This window comes from Martes martes (assembly GCF_963455335.1).
Source record: "Martes martes genome assembly, chromosome: 7".
NCBI classification, from domain to species: Eukaryota; Metazoa; Chordata; class Mammalia; order Carnivora; family Mustelidae; genus Martes; species Martes martes.
In genome coordinates, this window is record NC_137894.1 from 9682104 (window position 1) to 9694636 (window position 12533).

At 44.0% G+C, this 12533-nt stretch overlaps 1 protein-coding gene across 3 annotated transcripts in view; it reads left to right on the plus strand.

Moving 5' to 3' along the window:
- Nucleotides 1–329: 329 nt before the first annotated feature.
- SV2B (synaptic vesicle glycoprotein 2B) overlaps nucleotides 330–12533 on the plus strand; it is a gene marked incomplete at both ends in the record, with an annotated part of 67335 nt that continues 55131 nt past the window's right edge. For 2 of the 3 annotated variants that reach the window (XM_080809476.1, XM_080809477.1), the window contains one exon: nucleotides 345–795. In XM_080809476.1, the coding sequence (XP_080665602.1) occupies nucleotides 345–795 (451 nt within the window). Of the gene's footprint in view, nucleotides 796–12533 lie in introns of all 3 variants that reach the window. The other variant, XM_080809475.1, reaches the window with a different exon arrangement.

A 12533-nucleotide genomic window follows, 5' to 3' on the forward strand; every position in this document is an offset into this window, starting at 1 on the left:
CAAGTCCTGTGGGCTCCTTGTCAAGGAAAACAGCTGGCCCCATTTCTAATCAACATCTCCCCACACAACTCTGCTGGGTCACTGAAGGAGACCAGACCAGAATTTGGAACTTTCCAAAGACTTCCAATAGATATTGGGCGTGAAAAGATACTTGCATTGTCTTTGCATCAGTCTGCTCTGTTTGGGAGACAAGGGAGAGAATCGCCCAAGAAGTCACACAGACAGATTCTACCTTTAACGCCTCTGAACATATAATGGATGATGGTTATCGAAACAACCCAAACCTCTACCACGGTGCCAGAGATATAGCTCGAGAGGCGACCCGGCAGTCCCGGACCCAAGGGATGGATGACTACAAGTATCAGGACAACTATGAGGGCTATGCCGCCAGTGATGGCTATTACCGTGGCAATGAGTCCAACCCAGAGGAGGACGCACAGAGTGATGTTACAGAAGGCCATGATGAGGACGATGAGATCTATGAGGGCGAGTACCAGGGCATCCCTCACCCAGATGATGTCAAGGCCAAGCAAGCCAAGATGGCGCCCTCCAGGGCAGATGGCCTTCGGGGCCAGGCTGACCTGATGGCCGAGAGGATGGAGGATGAGGAGCAGTTGGCCCACCAGTACGAGAACATCATCGATGAGTGTGGACATGGGCGTTTCCAGTGGATCCTTTTTTTCGTCTTGGGTTTGGCTCTGATGGCTGATGGAGTGGAGGTGTTTGTGGTGAGTTTTGTCCTGCCCAGTGCAGAGAAGGACATGTGTCTGTCCAGCTCCAAAAAAGGAATGCTTGGTAAGTAGAAATTTCCAAAGATCATTCTCTTTGTGGCACTAAATTATGAAGGGGAAAGAGCAGTAAACTTTGTATAGCACCTGTCACCATTGGGCACCTTCCGTCTGCCACGATGTCCTTGCAAAGCTCTCACTTTACTTCCATTTGTCTTTAAGGCATTTTTATCTCAGAGAATATTAATTGGCTCAAGTTTACCCAGCTAATAAGTATAAGAACTTGGATCCTTGCTCAAGTCTCTCTAACTCTAAAGTTCTTGGTTCTTTTTCCAAAGCTTATTGCCTTTTTGAGGGCGAAACCTCTCTCATCTTCATATTAAACCACCTTCCCTATCCAAATGACAAATACATTTTGTGAGTGGTAGGCCAGAAGGCTTCTTCCTCCCAGCTCTCTCTGTAGAATCTGGTGGCATCTGTTCCCAGTTTCTCTTGTATGCAAGTGTTAGTGGGCAGAGTGCCCACGTACCTTGGGGATGCACTCTGGGTTGAGCTTACCCCCAGATCCCCTGCAGGCCATCGGGAACCATGCTGTGAAGCACAGATGGATTCCACAGGATGGAGGACCAGCCCTGCAAATCAGTAATGAGACTGGCACCATGAGAGCCAAGCCTCAGATATTAGGGCCTGAGACAAAGAGGATTTTGTGAAGTTAGAGGGAAGATGGCACCGATGGTGTGGTGTAGAAGAGGTTTACCATAATACAAACAAGGATTTGTCTTGGTCATTCAATGCCTTGGAAACAAACCCATTCTCTAGATGTAAAGTCCATGCAATTGATTACTTAGCAAACATACAATTATTGAGAACTTACTACGAGTCATGTTCTTAAGAATCCTTAAGAATTCAAAACCTTTCTAGCAACTTATTTCATTTATACAACAAATATTTATTATGTGTATACTGTGTGCCAGTCTCTGTGCTCAGTCCTTGGGGAGAAAATATTGAACCAGAGAGACATAGGCCTGACCTCTCAAGGGACTGACACACAGCAGGACAAGTAGGCATTAGCAGACACAGAGAGTTATTTAATTATTGTAGAGATAAGTGCTATGAAATACCTTGTAGGACTCTCTTCCCTAGGACTCACTTTAAAGCGAGGACTGGCAGGGGTACCTCAGAAGCATCCAAATCTTGGTTACAGCCCTGTCCTGATCTCAGGGTCCTGATTCCAGGGTTGTGAGATCTTTAGGCTCTGAGCTCAGCCTGGAGTCTGCTTCAGATTCTCTCTCCCTCTCCCTCTGCCCCTCTCACTCACGCTAAATTTCCCACTAAATAAATAAATTAAAAAAAAAAAAAAGCAATTGTTGGCAAACATTTTCAATAAAGGCCCAGAGAGTAAATATTTCAGGCTTTGCAGATCCAAACAGTCTCTGTTATCAAGTCTGTGTTGGTAGCACAGAAGCAGCCATAGACAATACACAAACACATGGGCCTAACTGTGTTCAAATAAAACTTTATTTATGAAAAAAGACAAAGGGCCAGATTTACCCTATGGGCCATAGTTTGCCAGCCCTGATTTAAAGCCACTCTGAATAAGATTGGAATATAAAATAAAGAAAACACCCGCAATAGAGAGTTATTCCTGGAAGCTCTCAAAAATTTGTTTAATCCACTTATGTGTAACTAAGGGGCCATTTAAAATGATTAAACTGTGTCATATATGACCAGTAGGGAACTGAAAGAGATTGAGTATGTACAAATAGTAGGAATGACTTAAGGAGCAAAGCTATCACCCGAAGTTTTTAAACACCGTTAGAATTTTAGTTGCTTTTTTAAATTGTATCTTTATTTTAAAAATTCTGCTATGTGCTTTTAAGTTTGAATCCATTTTTTTTTTTGGTAAGGGCAAAAACCAAAACAAACCCAAGCCCCAAACCAAACCATACAGTCCCCAGTTGATCTAAACATTTGCAAGCCCTTAATTTGCTTTGCGGTATTCTCAACTGACACCCTGGGTCCCTGTTAGGCCAAGTTGGCGATGTCAGTAATGATTTCATGCCCTCTTGGTCTCTCTGCTGCCCCGCTGCTTGGCAACCTCATTAACAGAGCTGTGGTATGGTTGGAGCTCCTGATGGCTCCCAGGACAAATGCTGGGAGTCGAGGGAATGTGGTCCTAATCTGGAGAGCTCGTATTTGTGCAATTTTTCTTTCGGGGGTTGCCAAGAAGACATTATGACTCAGCCCAAGGGCAGGCAGGCTACCCGAGCAGATATGTACTTCCTATGCACTTATGGGCCCCCCGGTGTGGTCGAGGAAATGGATCCAGGGCTGAAGATGATGGGAAGGTCTCCAGGGGCCAGCACTTCCACACACTGCTTCATTTGACCTTCAGGGTCACCATACTGATTAGAGGAGTTTCACCCCATTTGTACATGTCAGGAAATAGGCTCAGAGATCTATATTCTAGGTTACACAGTAATTGCTAGAGCTGGGATTTCAACCCAGGTTTGTCTGATTTCAAAGTCTTCTCTCATTCTACTCCGCCATCCTGCCTTTCTCTCCTACACGGTCTTTGGAAAAGAGGTCGTGCCACGGGGTAGGACTTCTTTCCATGTCATCAAGCACTGTGTAGATTGTTTAGAGGACCATAGGTTACTTCCAACAGAGGGGTGGCATGGTGTGAGAAATGATGCTGTGGGTGCTGGAGTCTGGCCACTAGGCTTTGGCCACTGGCTATGTCATTGATCAGTTAGTGACCTTGGGCAAGTCATAAATTCTCTGAGTTTCCCATAGATGGAATAAGGGGAAAGCTTTTTTTTTTTTTTTTTGTGAGGACTGAATGAGATAAAGCTGGTAAAGCAGCCAGCACTGCACAAAGCCTAGACAACTCTTAGGTCTTGCTATTTTGTATCTTGACATTCTCCTTCCCCGCATTTGTGACAAGTTATAGTTGCAGTGACGTAATGGAGCTCCATGCACCCTGGGTTTGAGTCCTTGCTCTGCTAATTCTTAGGAGCGTGATCTGAGGAAAGTGGTTTAGTTTCTTTGTGCCTTGGTTTCCTTGTCTGCAAAAAGGAGATGACAACGAGATTTACTTTATGGAGTATTGGGAGGATTCAATGAGTTCTATGCATTTAACTTGCCTAAAACAGGGCTTGCATATAATTGATGCTCAAGATATCTTCGTTGTTGTTGTTATTATTATTATTATCATTTATTATACGGTTGTTACTGTACTAAACTGATGGCTTGGTAATGATAAACCACCTAAATTCAGAGCTAGATCTTCTCAGTTGATGACATTGCATATTTTTTTAGGCCAAATTATTTTTTGCAGGCTTTTAAGGTCAAGCTGCCTTACGTTGGTTGGTGACAAGGCTTCCTCTCTTCTGTGCTAGCCTAGTTCTTTGTCTTTTTCCTTCCCTGTGTGTGTGTGTGTGTCTGTGTGTGTCTGTGTGCATGTGCATGCTTGTGTGTGTTTATGATTTAATTTTTTTCAGAGCAGTTTTAGGTTCACAGCCCAATTGAGAGGAAGGTACAGAGATGTCCCGCATGGCTCTGCCCCTACACATACCTAGTCTCCCCCCTATTACCAGTATAGCCCCCCTACCAGAGTGATACATTTGTTATAATTGTTTAACCTATGTGGACATATCATTGTCACCCAAAACTTGTACTTGACTTTCAATTTAGGGCTCACTCTTGGTGTTATGCAGTCAATGCATTTGGATGAATGCACAATGACATGTATCCATTATTATAGTATCATGCAAGGTAGTTTCATTGCCCTAAAAAATCCTCTGTACTCTATCCACTCAGCCCTTTCCCAACTCCAATCCCTGGAAACCACTGACTTTTTTTTTTTAATTGTTTCCGTAAGGTGGTGTCTTTTCCAGAATATTCTATAGTCAGATCATACAGTATGTAGCCCTTTCACATTGGTTTCTTTCAATTAGTAATGTGCATTTAAATTTGCTTCATGTCCTTTCATGGATTGATAGCTCATGTCTTTTTAGTCCTGATTACGATCCCACTGTCAGGATGTGCCGCAGTTTTGGGATCCATTTATTTTATCCATTCACCTACTGAAGGGTATCTTGGTTGCTTCCAAGTTTTGGCAACTAGAATAAAACCGCTGTAAACATCTGCATGTAGATTTTTGTGTGGACATAGGTTTTTCAACTCCTTTGGATAAATGCCAAGGAGTGTGATTGCTGGATCATATAATGAGAATACGTCTGGTTTTGTAAGAAACTGCCAAACTGTCTTTCAAAGTGGCTGTACCACTTTGCATTCCCACCAACAAGGAATGAGACCTCCTGTCGCTCCATGCCCTGGCCAGCATTGGGCACTGTTGGTGTTCTGGTTTTTGGCCATTCTTGTAGATGTGTCTCCTTGTTGTTTTAATTTGCCTTTCCTGAGGACACACCATGTGGAACATCTTTTCACATGCTTATTTACCAAACATATATCTTCTTCTGTGAGTGTCTGTTAAGGTGATTGGCCCATTTTTAAAATTAGATCGTTTCCTTCTTGTTGAGTTTTAAGGGTTCTTTGCATGTTTCAGATAACAATCCCTTATCAAGATGTGTCTTTTGCAAATATTTTCTCCCAATCTGTGACTTGTCTTCTCATTCTCTTCTTGACTCTCTCCTGAGCTTTTAGTGTTGTGCCCGAGTTTTCACTCCGAGAGACCACCAAGGAGCCAAGCACTGATGCAATCACACGAGGGTTTATTTGACAAGCTTAAGCTTGGGCCCAAGTATACCCGGCACAGCGGAGTAGGGACTTGGACCCCGAGCCTAGTTAAGGCAGGGGTATTTATGGGTTCCTGTTACTAAAGCAGGGTGGGGATTCCTGGAACCAAAACAGGGTGGGGGTTACTAAAGCAGGGCGTGGGGTGGGGAATTCAGCCCTTGGGCACAGGGGTCTGAGATGGCCGCGGGAACTAAGATGGCTGTACTTATGCTAAGGCTAAACCTGAGGTGGGATGGCCTTGATTTTATTGGTCTCCACATTTCCCCTGAACAATTTTGACCGTTAAATCTTTAAGGTTGAAGGTGGAAGGTCTCATCTTCTGTAACTTCTTCCTGCTGAGTAGGGGCATAGAGTTGTCCCTACCTACTCGGGTCAACATTGATCAGTTGGGGACTGTATAGGGGAGTTATGAAAGACTGAGGCAGCTGAGTCCAGGGGTTTAAGTCAATCATTAAAGGGGAGAGGGACTGTTTAAAGTGCTAACCTGAGTAGGTCAGAACCCAAGAAATATTTTGTGATAATCTGGAGCATCAAGATGGCTGCACTTATGTCAGGGCTAGACTCGAGATGGGTACAGCCTTGTTTTTCTTGGCCTCCACATTAGAAAGATGAGAGTTGAGCTCCTTCAAGTGCTGCATTTTAGTGGGTCGCTCATCCAGAACTGTCTCACTTGGGGAAGAAAAAGTCTGTGAAAATGTTAGCATTGAAGGTTCTGCTCTGTTTGGTGTCAAGTGGTCATTTTCCTTCAAGACAAGGAGAATGCATTCATTTGTTAATGAAAATCTTTCTTGGGGCACTTGGGTGGCTCAGTGGGTTAAGGCCTCTGCCTTTGGCTTAGGTCATGATCTCAGGGTCCTGGGATGGAGCCCTGCGTCGGGCTCTCTGCTCGGCGGGGAGCCTGCTTCCTCCTCCCTCTCTCTCTCTCTCTGCCTGCCTCTCTGCCTACTTGTGATCTCTGTCTGTCAATTAAATAAATAAAATCTTTAAAAAAGAAGAAAATCTTCCTTCATTATTATTTTAAAAACTACTGAATATTATCACGTGCCTGGGACTCCCTCTGCTCGGTGGCCGCACAAAGCAGGCGAGTCATAGCACTGAGTGAATTTTGTTCTTTTGTATATGTGTGCTGACTTATTAGCGTTATTATGTGAAGGGTGTCTTGGTAGTTTATTATCAAACAAGAAGGAAAACTCTGCATACTACTTTTTGGGCTTAAGAAGTATTTTTTATGGAATAAAACTACTTTGTTTTCAAAACCACAACTTCCTTACGAACAGTATATCAAAGAAAATCAATGCAAGGCCAGGGCTTTCAGTAACTCCTTGTTTTCAGAATGTGGTTCAGAACATTTCGAGGATAGATGAGTCTATCAAGGCCTGTCTGCATGCTGCAGGACAGAGCAAAATGCTTTTATTTTTTTGACGTCCACTTAAAGAAGTTAAAAATTAGGGAGGGGACAGATATGCAATACTTAATGTCCAGCTGTACCACGTATATAATTAAATTTATTTTCTGGCAGTTTTACATTCTGCTTTTAAAATTTAAATTCAATTAGCCAGCATAGAGTACATCCTTCGTTTTTGGTGTAGTGTTCAATGGTTCATTAGTCGCTTGTAACACCCAGTGCTCTGCTCTTTTTTAACGCAAGTGTAGTTGACACAGATCAATGAGTTTTATTCTAAAGGCAGAACTGGAGCTCACACAAGAGATATGAAATATAAAACAGCACAGGGGAGCTTGAAATGCCACATCCAATATTATCCCTCTGGCCCAAATATGAAGAAAACAAAGACCGTGTAAAGACTGGAGCCTGAGATCAGGCTGCTCTGAAGTCTTTCTCTGAGATTCCACGCTCTTACGCGTTGACGAATGAGTTCACATTTCTTTTTAATGCCCTTTCAGCTCGCATGGAGGTATTTTCGAGTTATATGTAAAAAATCATTCAAAGGAATGATGTTAAAGGTAGGTAGTTCAGGATTGTGTTTGGTGTTTTCAAAGGACACCCTCTTGTTGGCATCTCAGTCCCTTGTTCCCTTGCATTTAGTACTGGTGACACGTAGGGCAAACCAATGGCATCCTCCTTTGCCTGCATTGGGTCCACCAATGCCAATGTTTCTCTACAGTTGCAAAAATACTCCTTAAGCTGGTAGATTTATGGTGAACTCTTCTCAGGTTCCTGCTGACTGAAAGAAAGAGAGTCCCATGGAAAATACAACAGGAATGAATGAGGGGAATTCTTAAGTAAACAGACATACTTATTACAGATGGAGGGGAAGTTGCAGGGTTGGGCATGGGCTCAATATGTAAGTAGCCCAGTCCCTGTAAAAGTATATAAAGCCTTTGATATCAGGGGTCCAATCAAGGGGTACCTGGCATGGATCTTTCACAGAATCATCATGGGCTTTGTTCTGGCTGTATATTGCTGTGCATCAAACAAACAAACAAACAAACATATATTCCTTGTAGAAACAAAACCTTCTCATGATTTTCTTTGCTAATGAACCCGCCGTCTGGGCAGACATCTGGCCTCTGCTCTACGTGGCATTACTTGGGGCAACCAGAAGGTGGAGCTGGAATCATGGCTGGAATCAAGGCATGGCTGGCGCCAACTGGGGGCTGTGTTCTATGGTCTCTCTACACCAACATGGTAGCTTTTAGACAGCTAGATTTCATACTTGTTGGCTCAGGGTGGCCAAGGTGCTTATTCAGAGAGAGAGAAAGACAAGCAAAAGCCATACACTTAAGTTTTTTATTTAAATTCTCATTATTTAACATATAGTGTAGTTTAGTTTCAGGTGTGTGATATGGTGATTCAACAATTCCATGTGACACCCCCTCCTCATCAAGACAAGTGCTCTCCTTCATCCCTGACCCCTATTTCAGCCATCCTCCCACCCGCCTCCATTCTGCTTGCCGTGGGTGTGTGCTCTATAGTTAAGTCTGATTCTTGGTTTGCCTCTGTCTTCTCTTTTTTTCCCTTTCCTCATTTTTTTCCTCAAATTCCACATATGGGTGAAATCATCTGGTTATTTGTCTTTCTCTGACTGACTCATTTCACTTAGTTTAATACTCTCTAGATCCATCCATGTCGTTGCAAATGACAAGATTTCATCCTTTTTATGGCTGAGTAATATTCCCGTGTGTGTCTATCACTGATTCAAAGGGATACATGTGCCCCAATGTTTATATATCAGCATTATCTACAATAGCTAAATTATGGAAGCAGCCCAATTGTCCACTGATTGATGAATGGATAAAGAAGATGTGAGATATATATATCTCTTTCTATATATACACACACGCATATGTGCACACACATACATACATGCATACATACATCTGTGTGTCTGTATGTGTGTGTGTGTATATATCTATATTGGTTTTTTTGTGACAAAGTCTGAGAAGGTAGGCAGTGTTACTTCCTCTGCATTCTATTTGTTGAGGCTGACATAAAGACCTTCTCCATTTCAAGAGGGAGGGGAAATAGATCCTATCTCCTGATGGGGGAGTGAGAAGGTTCTGGAGAGCAGGGAGCAGGAGGGACCAGAAATATTGTTAAGCCATATTGTGCGGTACAGTCAGAGATTTACTGTGTTTTTAAAAAATATTTATTTATTTATTTATTTGAGAGAGAGAGAGAGAGAGAACATGATTGCCATTTAGGGGCTGGATAATTCTTTGCTCTGGAGCCCTGTCCTAAGCATTCAAGGCTATTAGCAGGATCCCGGGCCTTGACCCCGTCGGATGCCTGAAGGACCCAGCTCCCACTTATGACAACCAAAAGTATATCCAGATGTTGCCAAGGGTCCCCCAGGGAGGGGTGCCGTGGGGTGGGTGGCAGTAAAGGAATTGGCTCCAGCGGAGAACCACTTCTAGATGAGCATTCTCAGCCCTGGCTGCCCATGAGGTCACCTGAGGAGCTGTTACACAGACAGGCCCTGCTCGAGCGAGATTAATTAGGTCGGGATCTCTGTGGGTGGGCAGCTCCCTGGTGATTCCAGGTGCAGCCAGGTTCCGGAACTAGGCATTTTACAGAGTCTCAGAGGTAGTAGGAGCTGCTGAGAGGTCAGGGGTTTTGCTTATTGTTCTCCGTAGAAACTGTCCCCGAAAGGCTTCCTTCTTATGTTTGTGATGATAGTTGGGATATTCACCTGCACCTTGATCAGCATGAAAAAAACGGGGTTGCACCTGAAAATCACGTTTCCTTTCGCACAGTGCTTTACAGATCTTGAGGGGCATTCATGGATACTGTGAATTTTAAATGACCCCTCAAGGGGTGGCCAGAGCAATAATCCGCCATTTGCATGATAAGCAAATTGATGTTAGAAATGCCCCGTGCTGGCCCACTGTTCAGTTCCTAAAGCCATTTTCCTGTCTTGTTTGTCAGTCGCTGCCACTCATCTTCACCAGGGGCTGCTCTCTAGTGATGAGGCTGGGCAGTTATTTTCTCTGGCACGGGTGTATCCATAGCCAAAGGAGAACCAGTGCTAAAAATTCAGTTATTTCCCAGTGCCTGGTACAACCTCTGTGACCTTTCTTCTAATCTGAAAGTCAATCATAATAATTATACTGCTCCCACCAAGGGCTATAATCTGATAATACAACTTCCCTTGCAACCATTCCGGACTAGGCATTTTATGTATGATATTTCTCATCCTTAGAGCAACCTGCCAAGAAAGCATTGTTTTCAGCATTTTACAGATGGGAAAAGTTAGGCTCCAAGAGGCTGAACTTGTAAAAAGTAGTTAGTAATACTACCACTACTACTAACTACTCAAATCCTATCCAGGACTTGAGACCAGTGATTAGGTCTGACTTCAAAGTCTATTGCTTCTCCTTTCCTTTGCTTTCCCATCCATGGAAGTTGGTTCTAGGTGCCGTTAACCTTAAAAAATCCTCTTAAATGAGATACATCATTCCAGTACGATGCAAGCATGGGGTCCCCATGGGAGTGCTGGAGTGGGGTACAGCCTCTCTCTGTTGGTGAGAGCAGGATGTAGTCCACGTCCCAACCAGCTGCACCAGAAAGGCAGGTGCAGACTTTTTGGGGATTCACAGCAGTCCCTGAGGCATAGGCCATCAGCCCAAGTAGGCTGTCCGGAGAGTGAAGAGCCATGCTGCCCTCCTGTATTAGGTCATGGAAAGGCTCCCAAAGAATGATCCTACACCCTGTAGAGACCAGAGCAGCAGAGGCAGAAAGAACTCCCCCATACCCGCACTGCCAAGAATCATGTCCGATGTGGAGTTCATAACAGCTCAACTAAAATGGTCCTTTGTAGGGGTGCCTGGGTGGCTCAGTGGGTTAAAATGGTCCTTTGTAAGCCAGTGGTTGTAAAAATCCCTCTTTATTTATAAATCATGGGCTGCACAAGCCCAGATGAGCTGGTTTCCATTTTGCAGAGCATTGTATTAGTTTCCAGAAAAAGTCTTAAATAGTAGCCCGGCAGGGATGAGGGAAGGGAGAGTCAGATAGGTGGTCCTGGGATTGTAATCACCTCTGACATGCCCCATGGGGTCCACTGAACGACATAACGTGGACACTTTCCACTCCATGGGGGTAGCTGGGGCTGCTCGAATGTGCGGAGTGAGCATTTTCTGTTTCACTGCTGGAGTTTTGCTGACTCAGAGTCTGCCGGGGATATGTAGGGGATATGACCCAGAGAAGTGTTATCCTTTCCTTGGCCTCTCTGCCTTACCTCTCTTGGGTCCCCAGAAAGGGAAGGGTTATCCTTGATAGGAGATATGATGACAAATTATAAGGCATAAGCCATTAATTATAACATTATGGAGTCATCTAATATTCGAAGTGAAAGGGATAAAGGAAAACTAGCATGCCCTTCGTGTCTAACCAGAGGAAACTGAGCCCCAAGAGCAGGTGAGTTGGTCAAGGTCAGACACTCAGAGAGTGGGGCCTGGGATCCCTGACATCTGGCACAGAGCTCTTTGCTCTATACCAGGTTGACTTGTCTTTCGCTCTTAAGGAAGACTATATAAATCAATCAGATGGTCTTTTATCTCTGATTTCTTTTTTAGGAGGCAGCATGTGTCTTGGATGCATTCAGTTGCTGACAACAATGGCTTCAAATCCTAGAGATGTTTATTATTTACTTATCAAGAATTCCCAAATTAGGTGGTTCTAGGGGTGGGTCAGTGGTTCATTAATGTCAGGGCATAAGGCCCGGCATCTCTGTCATTCTCCTTCTCTTTCCCTCATGGTCACAAGGTGATCACTGTAGCTCTAAGCGTTCCATCCTCCCATATGGGCTTTGCAAGCAGAAAATAAGAGACGGTGGCAAAAAAGTGCTTTTTCTGCTTTTATTAGGCACAAAAATATTGCCCAGAGGGCTCTGACAAATATCCCCATATGTCTTATTTCTCTCCCTAAATAAATCACTGGCAAGAGGAATTGGATGAAGATGGCCATCTTAAATTAACTATGATCGACTCCCTAAGGTTGAATGTGTACATAGGGGAGCAATTTCTCTAAGCATATTTTAATACCCAAAGGCCCCTTCTTCTGTCTCCAGCTCACTCTGTGGAGTTCTCCAGCCCTACTGATGTTCAGCCTTGAGGACACCTTCTAGTTTTTTTGGTGTCTGCCCCTCATTCCCCGCTGGTCCTTCTCAGTCTCTGCTATTGGCTTCTCTTCATCTTTCTGATCCTTAAACCCTGGAACATTTCAGTACTCAGTCCTGAGATCTCTTCTCTGTCGACCTTTCTTTGGAGGTTCTGGTCATCCCTGCTTTAAATACCATCCATTCTCTTGACTCTACCTTAAAACCCATCCAGAATCCAGCCACTTCTTACCCCTCGCACTGCTGCCTACTACCCTGGGCCCATGCTGTCAGCATTGCTTACTTGGAATATATGTCATGGCCTTTCTAACTGGCCTGATTCCACCTTTGAAAGGAGAATCACTATGAATGGGTGATCCGAGAAGGCCTCTCGGAGCCTGGGCCTGGAGTATGAGAAGAAGTCACCCATGCGAAGATATGAATAAAGAACATACTAAGTGGAACAAGAAAAACAGTGTGAAAACTCCTC